This window comes from Clupea harengus, chromosome 7 (assembly GCF_900700415.2).
Source record: "Clupea harengus chromosome 7, Ch_v2.0.2, whole genome shotgun sequence".
Classification (NCBI taxonomy): domain Eukaryota; kingdom Metazoa; phylum Chordata; class Actinopteri; order Clupeiformes; family Clupeidae; genus Clupea; species Clupea harengus.
In genome coordinates this window covers 25,941,299-25,962,334 of record NC_045158.1, presented here as the reverse complement: position 1 = coordinate 25,962,334, position 21,036 = coordinate 25,941,299, and the positions used below count along the sequence as shown (strand labels likewise).

Here is a 21,036-nt window from a genome sequence, read left to right as displayed (position 1 = left end):
GTCTGTAGTCACTTCCTCTGGAACCTCTAGTCCCCCTACAGAGCCCTACTTGTCACACACACTTACATAGACACATGCAGACTCTCTGACGCAAATATAGACACACACACACACACAAACGGCAGATTCAGCAGATGTGCTTGTGATTACAGGTGCTGTACCAGTTTCCCCTGGTGAGCTGTGATGGAACTAAAATAGACTCTTATAGACAGGAGCTGAAAAAGATACTTATGGACAGGAGTGTGTGTTTGTGTGTGTGTGTGTGTGTGTGTTTGTGTAAGTCAGTGATTCTGAGCAGATAGGAGCAGTAGGAGGAAAATGTTGATGAGCTGTGTGAGAGAGCTGATGTTCTGATGTTAAAGGTGTGTGTGTGTGTGTGTGTGTGTGTGTGTGTGTGTGTGTGTGTGTGTGTGTGTGTGTGTGTGTGTGTGTGTGTGTGAAAATGACTGAGGCGGCCACCCCACGTTTTGGGATGTAGGTTGAAAGAACTTAGTGGTGAAGTCAGGAAACCACTCCAGCAGATGGTGGCTCTTACAGAAATAGCTCTATTTATTTACAAGGGGAATTCGACATCAACCCCAAAACATACACTACCGTTCAAAAGTTTGGGGTCACCAAGACAATTTCGTGTTTTCCATGAAAACTCACTCTTTAATTTATCAAATCAGTTGCAAAATGAATAGAAAATATAGTCAAGACATTGACAAGGTTAGAAATAATGATTTTTATTTGAAATATAAATTTTGTTCTTCAAACTTTGCTTTCGTCAAAGAATGTTCCATTTGCAGCAATTACAGCATTGCAGACCTTTGGCATTTTAGCTGTTAATTTGTTGAGGTAATCTGTAGAAATTTCACCCAACGCTTCCTGAAGCACCTCCCACAAGTTGGATTGGCTTGATGGGCACTTCTTGCGTACCATACGGTCAAGCTGCTCCTACAACAGCTCAATGGGGTTGAGATCTGGTGACTGTGCTGGCCACTCCATTACAGACAGCATACCAGCTGCCTGCTTCCTCCCTAAATAGTTCTTGCATAATTTGGAGGTGTGCTTTGGGTCATTGTCCTGTTGTAGGAGGAAATTGGCTCCAATCAAGCACTGTCCACAGGGTATGGCATGACGTTGCAAAATGGAGTGATAGCCATCCTTATTTAAAATCCCTTTTACCTTGTACAAATCTCCCACTTTACCAGCACCAAAGCAGCCCCAGACCATCACATTACCTCCACCATGCTTGACAGATGGCGTCAGGCACTCTTCCAGCATGTTTTCACCTGTTCTGCGTCTCACAAATGTTCTTCTGTGTGATCCAAACACCTCAAACTTTGATTCGTCTGTCCATAACACTTTTTTCCAATCTTCCTCTGTCCAATGTCTGTGTTCTTTTGCCCATATCAATATTTTATTGGCCAGTCTCAGATATGGCTTTTTCTTTGCCACTCTGCCTAGAAGGCCAGCATCCCGGAGTCGCCTCTTCACTGTAGACGTTGACACTACCGTTTTGCGGGTACCATTTAAAGAAGCTGCCAGTTGAGGACCTGTGAGGCGTCTATTTCTCAAACTAGAGACTCTAATATACTTGTCTTCTTGCTGAGTTGTGCACCGGGCCCTCCCACTTCTCTTTAAACTGGTTAGAGCCCGTTTGTGCTGTTCTCTGAAGGGAGTAGTACACACCGTTGTGGGACATTTTCAGTTTCTTCACAATTTCTCGCATGGAATAGCCTTCATTTCTAAGAACAAGAATAGACTGGCAAGTTTCACATGAAAGTTCTCTTTTTTTTCTGGCCATTTTGAGAGTATAATCAAACCCACAAATGTGATGGTCCAGATACTGAACTAGCTCAAAGGAAGGCCAGTTTTATAGCTTCTCTCACCAGCAAAACAGTTTTCAGCTGTGCTAACATAATGGCACAAGGGTTTTCAAGGGTTTTCTAATCATCTATTAGCCTTCTAAGGCGATTAGCAAACACAATGTACCATTAGAACACTGGAGTGATAGTTGCTGGAAATGGGCCTCTATACACCTATGTAGATATTTCATTAAAAACCAGACATTTCCACCTAGAATAGTCATTTACCACATTAACAATGTATAGAGTGTATTTCTGATTAATTTAATGTTATCTTCATTGAAAAAAAGTGCTTTTCTTTGAAAAATAAGGACATTTCTAAGTGACCCCAAACTTTTGAACGGTAGTGTATATACTGTATATACAAAATGAACAAACATAAAACAAAAGAATAGGCACAAATCTGTGGGCCACGCATCTAGCCTACAGCTTTGTCTATGTATCATTCGCTTTGCTCTCAAAGTCCTCTCATGCCTGTCCAATCTCTTTTCACTAAGCAATGAGGCACCCTTTAAATAAGGCAGCCCATGGGGCTAAATTGGTCCAATTAGTTCCGATTGGACCCATCCACTGATGTGGGGGAACCCGGACCCAACAATTATGGTGGGGGGGTCCAAGTCTTTCTCCCTTTTTGGGCCACGTGAGAAGGGGGGAATTCATGTTCTGATGACGGAGGTGTGTGGGAGAGATGATGTTCTGATGATGGAGGTGTGTGTGTGTTTGTGTGTGTGTGTGTCAGTGGTTCTGATGATGGAGGTCTGTGTGTGTATGTGTCAGTGGTGATTAATGTTCTGATGATGGAGGTGAGTGTGTGTGTGTGTGTGTGTGTCTGTGGTGATTAATGTTATGATGATGGATGTGTGTGAGAGAGATGATGTTCGGATGATGGAGGTGTGTGTGTGTGTGTCAGTGGTGATTAATGTTCTGATGATGGAGGTGTGTGAGAGAGATGATGTTCTGATGATTGTAACAAGTCGTGGATATTGCACTAATATAAGAATTGTAAGAGTGTGTTTAGGTTCATTTTTGTGTTTTACATCTTAAGGGGGGGAGGCTCCCTTGGGCAGACATGATCCAGTAGCAGAAAGGCTGCTGACATACATAGTTGACACCATGGAATGGAGCATGTGATGACAATAATAGGAAGACAGAAGGATGCATATAGTGTATTGTGTATCTGATCAGCTATATCACAACACTGATCAGAGACTTCAAACTGCAAGGCCTGAACATGCTGCTGCTTCAAGTCAAGTGAAGTCAAGTAGGTGACCATTTCCACCGACTCCTCAGATATATGCAGACCCACACACACACACAGATACTCACTCTTCATACATTCGTACACACACACACACACACACACAAACACTCCTCACATGACAACACAGCACACTGAAGTGTGTATGGATGAGGTCACAGGTAGAGGCGAGGCATTTCAGAACCTGTTTGAGAAGGAGGAAGTAATAGACTCTGTCTGAAGGCACATCGTGTTCGGCAGGATACTCTTCCAAATGTTTTACAATGATCCGGATCTATGAGACAGAGAAAAAGCAGGACTGTGTGTTTTAGAGAGAGATTGCACTTGACAAAGATACAGGTGAGATCATTTGGGGACGAAGATACACTGTATCGACTTATTTATGGCGCTTTCTTTGTGTGTGTGTGTGTTTATCTCTGTGTGTCTCTCAGTGTGTGTATGGGTATGCTTTGATGATACATGGACAAATGTGTATATTTGTACTTTTATTTAATGTATTATGTTCATGGTTATATATGTGTTTATATGGTTACGTATGTTTGGTTATGAGAGTCTGAACATTTAGAAAACGTTAACCTGTCTTCAGGTAAAACCAGTTTATCGAGGACCTGTTTTCCTACTTTTCAACCAGTGCATCTTAAATAGACCTGGTCTTATGACCACAAGCCTGCCAGGTTACTTTTTCTCTACTGGAAGATCTTAGAAGATTCTTCTTCTGCTATTAATGGAAGTTAAATAACAATGCTATATGACTATACGACTTGGCCCATGATGATATCAGAATATGTGAATGTGAGTGTCCAGATGTTGTCTTTGTTCATGACTAGCCATGACATAACCATCACTGCTGAATGTGTTCATGTTTGATTTTCTTTCATTTGGTTCTGGTTTTTGAAACACAACGCATAAGAGCTGAATGAAGGCCACGGTTTGAACAGACTCACAAGGAGCACAAACCAGAGAGAGCTGACACACCTCCACAGACACACACAAGCCAAAGTAGGGGAACAGGCAGGTAGTGCATTAGTAGTCTATGTCCACTAGAGAGCAAACAAACAACATAATGTTGCAAACCCACACCCACAAACACACATACACACCCAAACACAGCAATATGTATCATAAAGAGGACATTATTTCAGTGAACTCTCTCCACTAAATTAGGCGTTGGTTTGAGTCTTGTTGCTCATTACTGTCCCAGGGTCCCTCTGATTGCAGTAGTGCAGAGAGTAGTAGTGATTCATGTTCTGATGATAGAGGAGTGTGTGTGTGTGTGTCAGTGGTTAAATTAGGTTCTGATGATGGAGGTGTGTGTGTGTCAAAGGTGATTAATGTTCTGATGATGGAGGTGTGTTTGTCAGTGGTGATTAATATTCTGATCATCGAGGAGTGTGTGTGTGTCTTCTCTCCTTGTTCTCTAGAGTAGGTTCTTCAATATTCAAACGTGTTCTTTTTTTCACCAGTTGTATGCTAAACTAAACTCATGCACCAGTGCAAGATAATCTCTTAAGAAATCAGTGAGGCCAGGTAGGTTTATTTATACAGCACATTTCATACAGAAAGGTAATTAAATGTGCTTTACATAAATAAAAGGAACATTCAAAAGAGAATTAGGAAATGCCAGTGTATGCAAAGGAAAAGTAGTTGCTATGGTAATTGAGGTAGTTGCTAGGGTGTTGCTGGGTTAGTGTGAGGGACCAAGGCGGCCACCCCACATGTTGGGATGTGGGCTAGAGAAAAATACCGCTCCTCAGTGGCGCGTGCTTCTGCATACGAGCAGCGGGATGGGAGTGATGTGTGAGTAACAGTATGTACACTGTAAACCCAAACAGTTCTACTAACTTATTAAAATTATGTATTCATTACTTAAAACCTGGTATTTAGTTGACCCAACTTTAAATGTATTAGTTTTCTGAGCAAATGAAGACGTTTTAATTGTATTGGAATGTATTTGTTTGAGTAAACATTGCCTGATAAGTCATATTTTTTTTGTTTCATTCAAACGTGACGTCTGACGTCATCAACGTCGTTGCAGGACTAGTTCAGAACAGAATCAGAGATCTTGTGATGAGAGACAGAGACAGCAGACTTAATAATTGTATAGTATCAGTTAGACTTCTATAAGCATGTTCCTCCTGTAGAAGAGGAGTCGACCAACTTTGTAGGGTGACCATATTTGAGTTTGTGAAAAAGAGGACACTTCGTCGCGGGGAGGGGCGTGGTAGTGTGTAGCATACAGATGACCCCGCCCCCTCCGCCGCGACGGAATTTTGACACCTTTTCCACATGCAGATGTCATGTGCTGTTGTAAACAATGCAACTAGTGGAAGCGGCACGGTGCTCAGTGTTGCCAGATTGGAAATGGTGAAGTATCGTATTAAATGCTCAAAATAATCGTCTTTGGAGGATAATTATCGTGAATCTGGCAACACTGAGAGGCCGGTCGACCAATGACAGTTCTCGCTACAGTCAGAGCTTGTGCTAGAAGGTGGAACGTAAGGGAGATACCCTTTCCTAAACTTGTAAGGGCGTAAAAACTAGTTTGTGAAGGACCCAGAGAAACACAAATATCCGACGAGGCAAAATCCCGGACGATTTTGCAATCACTGCCGGACGCATGTCCGGGTAAAAGAGGACGTCTCACCCCACCAAAGGAGATATTTTAGTAATCCTGTCGCTGCTAAGCGTCCTTTTCTGGTAAGTAAACAGTGTTTTTTAGGTGTTTGTTGCGACAAAATTGCGGGAGCAAGTGAAATTGCGATAAGAAGTGGCTAATTTCCCTCTTTGTAATTATTATTGAGTAATCACGTTTTGGCTGTCAAGTAGCAAGTTCAGTTGCACGACTGTTGGCGCTGGCGGCTAGGAAGCTAAAGAGCTAGTTAGTGGGTTATTTCCCCCCAAATATGTTCATGTGCAAAGTAAACAACAATCAATTGTTTATGTTGAAAACAACTCATGTTCTACAGAAACACCATATATTTCATATCAGCATGCTAAGGTTATATGTAACTTTTTTAGCAGCTAGCTAGCTTCTATGTGTTTTAATGGATCTGATGGATAAAAGTGTTAGCAGCAAGCTAACAATAATGGTCGAGAACTTCAGTTAAGACCTACAATATTCTTTTTGCCCTGACAGCATTCGTGTTGCATATAAACAACAAACCGATTTGATGTAGACATATAAGAAGAGGAGTCAACCAAAGGAGATATTTTTTGTGTACAGGCATCACGGACTGGCAAGACAGCAGAGGTGCTACGGGTGATCCTCGAGGCTTATGACCTTCAGGTATGTCTAGGTGATCACATTTTGTTTGTTACTGAAACTTTAATATTAGTTGTTACTATGTATTATTAATTGCCATTTTTTTTGTAAGTGTTTCCATTGAAACTCTCCTGGTAATTGTATTGATGGTGTTTTGCAGGAGGAGTAGGAGCCAGATTTTGATGATGCTCCTGTTGCTCTCCTTACATCGGGCCCCGACCCCTTCAGCTGCGAGAACATCTTTGAATTGGGTGCAGAGGATTTCTGAGGCATTTATGTTGTTGTTTGGCCTGACATATGCTTTCAATTTAGAATATCCCAAAAAACTCTCGCACACCTTCTCATACAGAACCTTTTTAATGTGTCTGGAAGACAAAAAAACCTCTGAAACCGTCCTTACTCACCTTAAAAAATTATTTGTTGAAATAAACGATTTGTTGTTGACTTGTTAACTTTGTAACGCTGTTCTTTAAAGCTTTAATGTAATCTTTTATTTTGTCAGTTGTTTTACAAGAAATATAAATGATGTGATACCTCTTAAGTTTTTCTCATCTCACTCTTTTTAATAGAAATCTTACATAGATTTGAATGTTTCTTGTAGAGTAACTTTCAGTTTGTAAACACAACCAGAAAATCAGTATATGTGGTCAATAATTGAAAATAAGTAGTGCTCAATTAAAAAAAGTTAGCTATTTAAGTATTACCTACTCAGAATAATCAAGCGGAGTTAACTTAAAAAAAGTAAGCTTATTAAGTATTATTTACTCAGAATAATTAAGTTGAACTCTGAGTTGAACTATTAAGTGCACTGAACTTGATTTTTAAGGCTTAAAACTTAATTTTATTTTGTGTTGTTGAGTGAAAATAATTTAGTACATAGAGGTTAAAAGATTTAAGTATAAAAATATTTGAATATAAGTTCAGAGAACTTAAAAATTATGAAAACGATAACAAAATAAATCAGTATAGCCGATGTATCATTTTTAAGTTAAGTTTACTTAAAAATAATAATATATGTACTCAAATTTTATTATGTAATCGGTTACATCAAAAGTTTTAAGTACTCTGAACTTGTTCAGGTTTACAGTGTATGAAGTAACCAGGGTTGTATATGGAAATAGGCAGTACATGGGACATGACATAGTGGGTACCGCACTACATGCCATGGATGGTAATCATAATAAACAGGGTGAACAGTGACAATGGTGGTTTAAGTGTTTTCTGCAATGTCGTGCCAAGCAACAAATCTCATGTCACAGGAACCAGATCCTCCCAGGTCACAGACAACACATATAATCTATTTTAACACAGTGATATGAAGGGTTTACAACAAATAAGAGGTTAAGACTGAGTGACAACAATGAAATAAAAGATCCCCAAAATCTCACAAACTGTATATTTGTAGACTGAATGCATTCTGTACTACAGTGACCGTGGCTATGCCTTCATTCATCAGTTAATTCAATTCAATTCAAATCAATGGAAATGGTCTCTAGGTGCTTTACAGACGGGGATTAGGTGGAAAGGCTGCAGCAGCATCCCACAGTGGAAATGTGAGTAGGAGGGGAATAAAGAGAAAGTGAATGGACAGATCTAAGTTGCCTTGTCTGTGTGTATATCTAATTATAGGTTATGGTGATGAGGAACAATGTTATCACAGCCATTGGCTTTTGCAGGTAAAATGTCGTACTATATGGGAGAGAACAGAGACAGGTTAGAAACTGAATATCAGAAAATTTATCACATACACACACAATTAAACAAGCACTGCCAGTTATTTAAACATCAAATGACAAAACCATAAAACACCATTGGTGCATTTTGGGTTAGCATGGGGCACAACACATGAAGGGAGCACATATTTTCATGCACAGAAAACTGATGGGATGGTTCATGTTGTGCGCTAAAATGGCTGCTGTGCTTTTAATATTGTTGACAAAAAGCTGAATGTACTTCTCACCAGTGTTGGGGAGTAGTGAACTACATGTAATGAAGCTTGTATTGCTATGTAACTACATGTAATGAAGCTTGTATACATTTCGCAGTAACTTACTGGTAGTTAATCTACATTCACATTTGCATAGTGGTTCAAGTACTTAAATTACTTTTATGTAGTCAACTACTGAAACTACAAAAAATATTATGCCATGAAATAAAAAGGAATTAACTTTAGCATTGTCATTTCCCATTACTTCTCTACTGTATTTGAACCCCGAAACTCGACCCCTTTTTCTTTCATCCCGACTGCTGTGACAGGATGCCCAGGTATTGCCTTCGTCAGGCAGCCTCCTCCACACACTTGACCTTAGTGTAGTGCCTGTGCAATCCCATCGCGGCTCACAACACTGCTTCTCACTTTGTGACCTTTGAATTCCCTTTGCCACTGCACTGATGTGCTTCTCCTGTTGTGTGGGAGCATCAGTCCATCATTTCAGGCCACTGGCCTTTCCCTTTCAACACTCATTTTGAAGACAAAAGTAATTCTGCCCATGAAATAGACTTCCTAGGCCAACATTTATAATTCTGTGGCATGAAATACAGAATGCACTACTATCATCACTGTGTGCCATAGAGTGATCATGTTGTACACTTCTATATTGCTACATTAAGGAAAGTTTGAGTGACTTTAGTGATTTAGTGGTTTTAGTGATTCTGTGACTCAGAATGTATTTTTCTGTTATACAAATATTATCTCAATATTATAATATCATTATAATATTCACTTTGACTTTGACTAAGATTTTGAGTGAGCTGGGGGACAAGAAGAGGGGAGAGCAGAAGAGAGGAAGATGCAGGAGGTGCAGAAGCACAGAGAGACTCTCAGATCATCAGGTGAGCAAACCTTCCAGCTTTTGAAAACACACACACACAATCATACACATTCATGTTTGTAATATTATTTTATACACATAAGGCAACTGTTACCAGATCTCCCTCATTGTCATGAAACACAAATCAATCAACCCTAAAACACATCTACATGCATGAACACACACAAGATCAGAGTTCATTTGACAATGTGGATGATTATTCTGTTACAGTAAAACCATAGGCAGGTGTATTACAGTTATTTCCAATAATTTTAACTCTTGTATCAATACCATGTACATATTCCCAAAACACTTAACACATCGAGCATACCAGTAGACCATGTGACCCAAACTGTGGATACTTGCCCCTACAGCATTAGGCATTTTTTGCCGATGTTTAGATACTCTGTTCAAAACAGTTAACTTTCAGTTCAAAACCTAACTTACAGTAATTTAGATCATTGTAGATGGAAAGATGCTGTATTTAGACAGACACATGAAGTTACAGTTTTTTCCAATCATTTTAGTTCTTGTACCTATACCATGTTCACATTCCCAAAACACTTAACACATGGAGCACACCAGTAGACCATGTGAACCAAACTGTGGATACTTGCCCCTATGCTTAGATACAAATGCTGGCAATGACACCTTCTTCCAAAATTCATGCATACCTGTCCCAGTCAATGTTCACTACCAGCAAAACACTGTGGAACTACAGCATTTTTTGCCAATGTTTAGATACTCTGTTCAGAACAGTTAACTTTCAGTTCAAAACCTTACTTACAGTAATTTAGATCACTGTAGATGGAAAGATGCTTTGTTTAGACAGACAAATTAAATTGTATGCTTGAATAAGAAACAGTATTCTTAATTTAGCAGAAAGTTTATTTAGATTATTTAGTTTGTTTTGGCTTGCAGACTTCTCACTATCTCTAATAGTAATAGAGTCTATAGAAGGCAAACATAGATGTAACTGTTCCTGAAAAGTTGTTTCCACTATTACAGTACTGCTCTTTATGTAAGTCATAGGCTATCAGTGAAAGACATTGATTGAAGAATGCAATTCATCAATATACAGTAATTACAGTAAATTTGCCAAACTCAATTTTGACATCTATTGTGAGAGGCAAACCGACATATCAACACTGTCTTCAGATACTTGGCTTGGATTGACGTATTTCCAACGTGCAATGCAGAGGAGAATATTACCGTAAATGTGAAGTTCAAACATCTAAAAGTTTGACACGAAATGCAGATGACAGAATGGATCAGCATTACTGTAGGGCTACAGCAGACTTATAGTGGTATTACAGTACTTTGGTAGACTGTATCTTGTGTTGACGTAGCATATTCATGCCTTTTTGTTGTAATATAGTAAGCCTATATAGTGCAGTAACATGTGCAAATTTAGCATATGGCTGTAATGAAACATATTGCAGCATTTTAGAATTATTTGCTTACTGTTATATTACAAACTTTATTACTGACGTCCAAAGAAGTGTTTGTCTGTGTGTGTTTTTTCTCTTTTTTCAATGCAACACTACAGTAATCTACACAGCAACATTTTATACAAGCAATTGGCAATGCTTCAAGTTGTTAGTGTTTTTTAGGTCATTGTACTCTGAGAGAGAACATGTGCTTATGTTACGGCAGCATGAGTTGTGTTTTGGTGGTTGTAGTGCATTTTGCACCAAAGGTTAACTAATATGTGGAGGTGTGTGTCTGTAAAGCCCACTGTGTTAAGTGTTTGGGAAAAGTGTTCATGGTATTGATACAAGAGTTAAAATAATTGGAAAAAACTGTAGGATGATGTTCAGTGTCTTTAGCAGTGTCATGATGTCTGTTTCCAGGTGGTGCTCCACATATCTCAGACATGAGGATTGTACTGCTGGGAAGCAGAATGGAGGGGAAGAGTTCATCAGGAAACACCATCCTGGGAAAAGAGGAGTTTGATACCTTAGGAGAAACAGCTGAGTGTGTGAAGAGAGAGGGAGAAAGAGCAGGGAGACACATCACTGTAGTGGAGGCACTCGGATGGTATCGCACTCGTTCTGTAATGAACACTCCTGAACGTGATAAACAAGAGATTGTTCTCAGTGTGTCTCTATGTCCTCCAGGACCCCATGCTGTACTGTTGGTCATTGATGTGAAAGATTCATTCAAAGAGACATACAGAAGAGCCGCGCAGGAACACCTGGAGCTTCTGGGTGAGAGAGTCTGGAGTCACACTATAGTGCTGTTCACCTGGGGGGACCGGCTGGGAAACACAACCATTGAGAAGCACATCGAGAGAGAAGGAAAAGCTCTGCAGTGGGTTATAGAGAAATGTGGGAACAGGTATCATGTTGTAGAGAATGACAAGAGTGATGGTGGCCAGGTGACAGAGCTGCTGGAGAAGATAGAAGAGATGGTGGCCAGAAACAAAGGCCTTCGCTTTGACTTTGATGCAAAGATTATGAAAGAACTGTTGATGAGGAAGAAGGAAGATGAGAGCAGAGCAGAGGAGAGGAGGATGAAGGTGCAGAAGCACAGAGAGACTCTCAGATCATCAGGTGAGAGAAATGTTCAGCTGTCAGACCTAAAAATGTACATACCACAGCTCTTATTTTCTTAATTAATTCTCTCTCAGTCTCTCTCTCTGTCATTCTCTCTCTATCCCTCTATCTATCTATCTGTCTATCTGTCTATATATGCCTCTTTAAACACAAATACATACAATACATACATACAAGCACCCTCCACACAAACACATAATCATACACATTCATGTTTGTAATATTCTTTTATACACATAAGACAACTGCTACTGAATCTCCCTCAGTCACTAAACACAAGGCAATCAACCCTAAAACACATCTACATGCATGAACACACACAAGATCAGAGTTCATTTGACAATGTGGATGATTATTCTGTTATAATAAAACCATAGGCAGGTGCATTAATATGATGTTGCATGATGATCAGTGTCTTTAGCAGTGTCATGATGTGGGTTTCTAGGTGGTGCTCCACATATCTCAGACATGAGGATTGTACTGCTTGGAAGCAAAGGGGATGGGAAGAGTTCATCAGGAAACACCATCCTGGTAAGAGAGGAGTTCGATACCTCAGGACAAACAACTGAGTGTGTGAAGAGAGAGGGAGAAACAGCAGGGAGACACATCACTGTAGTGGAGGCACTCGGATGGTATCGCACTCGTTCTGTAGTGAGCACTCCTGAACATGATAAACAAGAGCTTGTCCTCAGTGTGTCTCTGTGTCCTCCAGGACCCCATGCTGTACTGTTGGTCATTCATTCTGATCAGTCATTCACAGAGACACACAGAAGAGCAGTGCAGGAACACCTGGAGCTTCTGGGTGAGAGAGTCTGGAGTCACACTGTAGTGCTGTTCACCCATATGGACTGTCTGGGAAACACAACCATTGAGCAGCACATCGAGAGAGAAGGAAAAGGTCTGCAGTGGGTTGTAGAGAAATGTGGGAACAGGTATCATGTTGTAGAGAATGACAAGAGCGATGGTGGCCAGGTGACAGAGCTGCTGGAGAAGATAGAAGAGATGGTGGCAGGAAACAGAGGCCATCACCTTTACTTTGATACAAAGATTATGAAAGAACTGATGACGAAGAAGAAGGAGGATGAGAGAAGAGCAGAGGAGAGGAAGATGAAGGTGCAGAAGAACAGAGAGACTCTCAGATCATCAGGTGAGAGAAATGTTCAGCTGTCGGACCTACACATTTACATACCACAACTCTTATTTACTCCATTCTCTCTCTCTCTGTCTGTCCCTCTGTCATTCTCTCTCTCCCCCTCCCTCCCTCTATCTATCTATCTATCTGTCTGTCTGTCTGTCTGTCTGTCTGTCTCTCCCTTTTTAAACATTAATACCTTAATAGAAGCACAACCCGCCACACACATACATACACATTATCATACACATTAATGTTTAAAATATTCTTTTATTCACATAAAGTAACTGCTACCAGATCTTCCTCATTGTCATGAAACACAAAGTAATCAACCCTAGAACACATCTACATGCATGACAACACACAAGATCATAGTTCATTTCACAATGTGGATGATTAATCTGTTACAGTAAAACCTCAAACAGGTGCATTAATATGTCTTTGCATGATGTTCAGTGTCTTAAGCAGTGTCATGATGTCTGTTTCCAGGTGGTGCTCCACATATCTCAGACATGAGGATTGTACTGCTGGGAAGCAGAAGGAGTGGGAAGAGTTCATCAGGAAACACCATCCTGGGACGAGAGGAGTTTGATACCTCAGGAAGAACAGCTGAGTGTGTGAAGAGAGAGGGAGAAACAGCAGGGAGACACATCACTGTAGTGGAAGGACACGGATGGATTCGTAGTTTCTCTGTAGAGAACCCTCCTGAACATGATAAACAAGAGATTGTCCTCAGTGTGTCTCTGTGTCCTCCAGGACCCCATGCTGTACTGCTGGTCATTAAGGGGATTAAATCATTCACAGAGAAAGACAGAAAAGCAGCGCAGGAACACCTGGAGCTTCTGGGTGAGAGAGTCTGGAGTCACACTATAGTGCTGTTCACCTGGGGGGACCGGCTGGGAAACACAACCATTGAGCAGCACATCGAGAGAGAAGGAAAAGCTCTGCAGTGGGTTGTAGAGAAATGTGGGAACAGGTATCATGTTGTAGAGAATGACAAGAGCGATGGTGGCCAGGTGACAGAGTTGCTGGAGAAGATAGAAGAGATGGTGGCAGGAAACAGAGGCCATCACTTTGACTTTGATGCAAATATTATGAAAGAACTGATGATGAAGAAGAAGGAAGATGAGAGAAGAGCAGAGGAGAGGAAGATGAAGGTGCAGAAGAACAGAGAGACTCTCAGATCATCAGGTGAGAGAAATGTTCAGATGTTGGACCTAGAAATGTACATACCACAGCTCTTATTTACTTAATTAATTTTCTCGCGCGCTCTACCTCTGTCATTCTCTCTCTAGCCCTCTGTCATTCTCTTTCTCTCCCTCTATATATCTATCTATCTATCTATCTATCTAGCTATGCCTCTTTAAACAAAAATACATACAAGCATACAAGAACCCTCCACACAAACACACACACACACACACATAATCATACACATTAATGTTTGTAATATTATTTTATACACATAAATCAACTGTTTACCAGATCTCCCTCATTCTCATGAAACACAAAGCAAACAACCCTAAAACAGATCTACATGCATGAAAACACACAAGATCAGAGTTCATTTGACAATGTGGATGATTATTCTGTTACAGTAAAACCATAGGCAGGTGCATTAATATGATGTTGCATGATGTTCAGTGTCTTTAGCAGTGTCATGATGTCTGTTTCCAGATGGTGCTCCACATATCTCAGACATGAGGATTTTACTGCTGGGAAGCAGAATGGAGGGGAAGAGTTCATCAGGAAACACCATCTTGGGAAAAGAGGAGTTTGATACCTCAGGACAAACTGCTGAGTGTGTGAAGAGAGAGGGAGAAACAGCAGGGAGACACATCACTGTAGTGGAGGCACCCGGATGGATTCGCACTCGTTCTGTAGAGAACACTCCTGAATGTGATAAACAAGAGCTTGTCCTCAGTGTGACTCTGTGTCCTCCAGGACCCCATGCTGTACTGTTGGTCATTCATTCTGATCAGTCATTCACAGAGACACACAGAAGAGCAGCGCAGGAACACCTGGAGCTTCTGGGTGAGAGAGTCTGGAGTCACACTATAGTGCTGTTCACCTGGGGGGACCGGCTGGGAAACACAACCATTGAGCAGCACATCGAGAGAGAAGGAAAAGCTCTGCAGCGGGTTGTAGAGAAATGTGGGAACAGGTATCATGTTGTAGAGAATGACAAGAGCGATGGTGGCCAGGTGACAGAGCTGCTGGAGAAGATAGAAGAGATGGTGGCAGGAAACAGAGGCCATCACTTTGACGGAAAGATTATGAAAGAACTGATGATGAGGAAGAAGGAAGACGATAGAAGAGCAGAGGAGAGGAAGATGAAGGTGCAGAAGCACGGAGAGACTCGCAGATCATCAGGTGAGAGAAATGTTCAGCTGTCAGACCTATATATGTACATACCACTGCTCTTATTTACTTCATTCATTCTCCCTCTTCCTCCCTCTATCTATGTATCTATCTATCTGTTTGTCTCTCTTTAAACACAAATACATCATACACATTCATGTTTGTAATATTATTTTATACACATAAGGCAACTGCTACCAGATCTCCCTCATTCTCATGAAACACAAAGCAAACAACCCTGAAACACATCTACATGCATGACAACTATGGGGCGCCGTTTGTAAAATGTCGCACGTTCTAAAACCCTGCTCAGTTTTGGTACATTTAGCATTATCATATGGGGAAAAAAGCACAACAATATTCAAATGTCACTTTTTCAAACAATTAGAGAGGTATTCATGTAAGGATAATGTTTGGCAGTAACACAAAGTTGTTGAATAATATAAATGTTTAATGTAAATGTAAATGTTAAATAGAAATGTAAATGTTCAATGTTATATATAAATGTTAAATATAAGTGTTAAATGTAAATGTTAAATGTAAATGTAAATGTTAAATGTTCAGTCTACATGTCAGATTTGAAGACTGAACCTTACAATATTTACGGTAATTGGCTTTCATAGTTTTCACGTCACGTCAGAATTACCAGCTTGCGGGCAAGAAATACACTCCACAGCTGTCTACCACTGGAATTTATACAGGAACTGACCCTCTTTCATTCAAGATTATTTAATATATCCGCTTTAAAATTGTCTGACATAGGTAGTAAAATGCCAGACAGTTGTTGCTCGGTTGGCTGTTCAAATCGGCGAGGAGACAAGCCCGGCTGTTTCCACCTGATTGTAGACGTCTTCTGGGTCAACTTTTCTCAGGCGGGCAGTGAAGTAGCCTTATTTTTGGAGCTTGCAATAAAAGCAGTAACCCTGTTTTGGTCGCCTCATTTATCAGAATAACTACCTAAAACGGGAATAGATCAAGAAATAAAGTCAAGAAACAAAGCATCAACACGATTAAAATTGGATTACCCGGTTTCTGCTCTGAGATTCCGACAAGTACCTAAGCAAGTAGGCTAGGCTACTGTATTTTGTCATCCAACTGGTAATACTACAATGCCAGTAGAAAATACTTGGGAAGATAATTTCAGTTGTCATTCGCCAGACCAGGTGGTTGTACTTGTGTTAACCAGGAAATTGTGTCAAATGATAAAGAACAGTGTTGGGTAGGGTAAAGGCTGCTAGCTAACAGCATGTAGCTCGTTAGCTGGTAGCTAGCTATTAAATGGCAATCATCTTTGCTCTGATAATGAAGATGTTTATTCGTTTTCACCTTCCAGACGACATCGTTATGAACCCATCCCTTTCTGAAAATTAAATTATTATCTGTGCTTTTGGTAGGCTTTCAGTTTTTGAGGTGTGTAGGGGGACGGATTTTCTATTAGATAGATGTAAATATCTCCAAACTGGAGCTCAGGCAGGGACTTCTACGACATTATAGAAATACAAATATCAGCGGGTGCAGTAAAGGGATCACAGGTTCCCTAAATGTAATTTTTTTCTAGATATCTCTGTCTGGCTATTGTGGTATGATCTGTGTTTGATGGCGATCGTAATTGAGTAGGCTGCACTGCTCGACGATGTCCACTGTTGGTCGACATCTTCGCTTTTGCCCACAAAGTATCCCTTGTAGTGTGACTGAAAGCTATGAATTACCGTAAATATTGTAATGTTCTGTCGTCAAGTCTGATATGTAGACTGAACATTTACATTTACATTTAACATTTACATTTACATTTAACATTTACATTTAGCATTTGATATTTGTATTTACATTTAACATTTACATTTAACACTTATATTTAACATTTATATATAACATCGAACATTTAAGTTTATATTTAACAATTACATTTACATTTAACATTTACATTTAACATTTAACATTAACATTTAGATGAAAGATTTATATTATTTAACAACTTTGTGTTACTGCCAAAAATGATCCTTGGAAAAGTTATCGCATGAATTTACATGAATTTATCTCTAAATGCTTGAAAAAGTGACATTTGAATATTGTCATGATTTTTTTTCCATATGATAATGCTAAATGTCCCAAAACTGAGCAGGATTTTCGAACGTGCAACATTTTACAAACGGCGCCCCATAGACAACACACACAGGATCATAGTTCATTTGACAATGTGTATGATTATTCTGTAACAGTAAAACCATAGAGAGGTGCATTAATATGATGTTGCATGATGTTCAGTGTCTTCAGCAGTGTCATGGTGTCTGTTTCCAGGTGGTGATCTACATATCTCAGACATGAGGGTTGTACTGCTGGGAAGCAGATGGGAAGGGAAGAGTTCATCAGGAAACACCATCTTGGGAAGAGAGGAGTTTGATACCTCAGGACAAACAGCTGAGTGTGTGAAGAGAGAGGGAGAAACAGCAGGGAGACACATCACTGTAGTGGAGGCACCTGGATGGTATCACACTCGTTCTGTAATAGACACTCCTGAACGTAATAAACAAGAGATTGTCCTCAGTGTGTCTCTGTGTCCTCCAGGACCCCATGCTGTACTGCTGGTCATTGATGCGAAAGATTCATTCACAGAGACATACAGAAGAGCAGCGCAGGAACACCTGGAGCTCCTGGGTGAGAGAGTCTGGAGTCACACTATAGTGCTGTTCACCCGTGGGGACTGTCTGGGAAACACAACCATTGAGCAGCACATCGATAGAGAAGGAAAAGGTCTGCAGTGGGTTGTAGAGAAATGTGGGAACAGGTATCATGTTGTAAAGAATAACAAGAGAGATGGTGACCAGGTGACAGAGCTGCTGGAGAAGATAGAAGAGATGGTGGCAGGAAACAGAGGTCATCACCTTTACTTCGATGCAAATATTATGAAAGAACTGACAATGAAGAAGAAGAAAGATGAGAGAAGAGCCGAGGAGAGGAAGATGAAGGTGCAGAAGCACAGAGAGACTCTCAGATCATCAGGTGAGAGAAATGTTAAGCTAACGGACCTAGAAATTTACATACCACAACTCTTATTTACTCAATTCATTCTCTCTCGGTCTCTCCCTCTGTCATTCTCTCTCTATCCCTCTTTCATTCTCTCTCTCTCCCTCTATCTATCTATCTATCTATCTATCTATGCCTCTTTAAACACAAATACATACATACACATAGGCACCCTCCACACACACACACACACACATAATCATACACATTAATGTTTGTAATATTTTTTTATACACATAAGGCAACTGCTTTATATATCCCTCATTGTCACTAAACCCAAAGCAAACAACCCTAAAACAGATCTACATGCATGAAAACACACAAGATCAGAGTTCATTTGACAATGTGGATGATTATTCTGTTACAGTAAAACCATAGGCAGGTGCATTAATATGATGTTGCATGATGTTCAGTGTCTTTAGCAGTGTCATGATGTCTGTTTCCAGATGGTGCTCCACATATCTCAGACATGAGGATTGTACTGCTGGGAAGCAGATGGGAAGGGAAGAGTTCATCAGGAAACACCATCTTGGGAAGAGAGGAGTTTGATACCTCAAGAAAAACAGCTGAGTGTGTGAAGAGAGAGGGAGAAACAGCAGGGAGACACATCACTGTAGTGGAGGCACCTGGATGGTATCACACTCGTTCTGTAATGGACACTCCTGAACGTGATAAACAAGAGATTGTCCTCAGTGTGTCTCTGTGTCCTCCAGGACCCCATGCTGTACTGCTGGTCATTGATGCAAAAGATTCATTCACAGAGACACACAGAAGAGCAGCGCAGGAACACCTGGAGCTCCTGGGTGAGAGAGTCTGGGGAGACACTATAGTGCTGTTCACCCGTGGGGACCGGCTGGGAAACACAACCATTGAGCAGCACATCGATAGAGAAGGAAAAGGTCTGCAGTGGGTTATAGAGAAATGTGGAAACAGGTATCATGTTGTAAAGAATAACAAGAGAGATGGTGACCAGGTGACAGAGCTGCTGGAGAAGATAGAAGAGATGGTGGCAGGAAACAGTGGTGGGCGGAGTATTGAACACCCTCCTAAATGTCAGTATATATTTTTTTCACATTTTATGAAAATTCCCCACTTGTGATTTGCATTGATGTATATTTAAGTTTAACATCATATGAATTACATTAATGAATTACAGATATTATGTGGAAATTCATCATAGTGCTATAATATGGATTGCTTGTGCCTGAATTATTAATTCCATATTTTCAGTCTGTACAGTTGTAAAAGGCCTACCTGATGATTACTCAAGGTTAGATCCTGGATATGACTCTGCTAAATCAGGACTTGTATCTGAGCTCATAAAGCCCTTGAAGCAGCTGAGCGCTGCTGCCTCGACTCAAAGCTTTGGACAACAGAAGCCTTCCTTGATACCAGCAGATAGAAAAGCACCATGTGCTGAGCAGAAAGGTAAGTGTAAAGTTTTTAATTTTTTTTTACAAGTTAACTTCTTGTTGAAGTATCCTCAAACGTTTTTCCATTATCAGATACGAATCAGTAAAACTCAGTTTCTTAAATCAAGCCCTCATAAAATGATACATTATTCATGAACACATCAAATATGTAATGCATATACAGTTGTAAGTGGTACAGTACATGCGTTTGATGTATAATCCTTTGTTTTCATCACATAACCCCCTTCTTTTAGTCTTAGAAAGAAACGTTCCATTTGTGGATGAGTCGACAATAACTGTAAATTATGATGAATGCATCGGACGTGGCTCCTATGGAACAGTTTACAGAGGATCATACCAGGGAACTCCTGCTGCTGTAAAGATGATAGCAATAGGAGACAATCCAGTGTTTACAAATGAATTAATTATACCTTGGTAAGACTATATGTGTGTATACATTTGTACGTATGCCTTTGTGTTTTACATTGAAGTGGGACTTGTACCCTATGTAATTAAAATTCATGCAATTGTGGTAGTAATCAGTAATCTAATACAGTTCATACAAAATCAACCTGAAACTATGGTTGTTACGCATTTTATTTAAGTCATTCTGGAGAGAATTAAAAAAATAATACATACAGTAAAGATATGCTGCCCTCAATGATCATTAGCCATCAGTTCTTGTATCGAAAGTGTTATTACAAAAAATAGTCTTAGTTTTAATTCTTTTTTTCAGGCGTTTATCTCACCCCAACATCGTACGGATGATTGCTGTAGCCAGAAGTAATACACATATTCTCATTGCTAATGAGTATATCAATGGTGCCAACTTGCAGGAGTTTCTTTCCAAAGACACTGGCATCAAGGTAGTGCATCATCATATTGGGTGTTTGGTGAAATATGTAGAGAGATGCTAGAAAGTTAGAGAACCCCTCAGAGAGTCCTGAAAATCTGCATAAATATGACCTAAAGTGTAATCAGATCTTAATCTAAGACATGTAAACTGATAAAGAGAAGCAATTAGAATATTCATTCACAATAGATGTAAAAAATGCTTCTTCATTATTTCTTTAGGACTAACTGATCCCACATTAATTGACCATAGGGTGAAAAAAGTATGTGAACCCTTTCTTCCAATAACTGGTGTCAACACCTTTAACAATCAGTGAGCTCTTGATCAATCCTGCACAACAGTTGGGAGGATTTTGGCCTGTTCTTCCATACTGAGGTACTCAGTGATGTTAATGGCCTTTCTTGCAGGACCACCCTGCCTCATGTTCTATCACTGCATTTCTGTTGGAGTCTAGACTTTGACCTGGTCGTTTCAAACTGCAACATGTCCTCTGCCTCAACCATTCTTTGGTAGACC

General features: G+C 40.1%; 4 protein-coding genes across 4 annotated transcripts in view; all 4 read left to right on the top strand.

Annotated features, from left to right (window-relative positions):
* Nucleotides 1-13,991, top strand: part of LOC116220966 (GTPase IMAP family member 4-like) — a gene marked incomplete at both ends in the record, with an annotated part of 30,078 nt that extends 16,087 nt beyond the window's left edge. The window contains one exon of the mRNA XM_031569888.1: nt 13,360-13,991. Coding sequence (XP_031425748.1) covers nt 13,360-13,991 — 632 coding nt within the window. The remainder of the gene's footprint in view (nt 1-13,359) is intronic.
* Nucleotides 13,992-14,307: 316 nt separating this feature from the next.
* On the top strand, nt 14,308-15,173 carry LOC116220965 (GTPase IMAP family member 9-like; the record flags this gene model as incomplete). Its single annotated transcript, XM_031569887.2, has 1 exon — nt 14,308-15,173. A coding segment is annotated over exon 1 (603 nt), but the record flags the coding sequence as incomplete, so codon positions are not given.
* Nucleotides 15,174-15,203: 30 nt separating this feature from the next.
* LOC116220964 (GTPase IMAP family member 7-like) lies at nt 15,204-18,633 on the top strand. The gene is made up of 3 exons (XM_042708125.1): nt 15,204-15,243; nt 17,530-18,231; nt 18,623-18,633. The coding sequence occupies exons 1-3, from the start codon at nt 15,204-15,206 to the stop codon at nt 18,631-18,633; spliced, it is 753 nt and encodes a 250-aa protein (XP_042564059.1).
* LOC116220963 (GTPase IMAP family member 7-like) lies at nt 18,600-19,774 on the top strand. Its single transcript, XM_031569885.2, has 2 exons — nt 18,600-19,307; nt 19,761-19,774. Exons 1-2 carry the CDS (start codon nt 18,725-18,727, stop codon nt 19,772-19,774), a joined length of 597 nt encoding a protein of 198 aa, XP_031425745.1. The 5' UTR covers nt 18,600-18,724.
* Nucleotides 19,775-21,036: the final 1,262 nt, after the last annotated feature.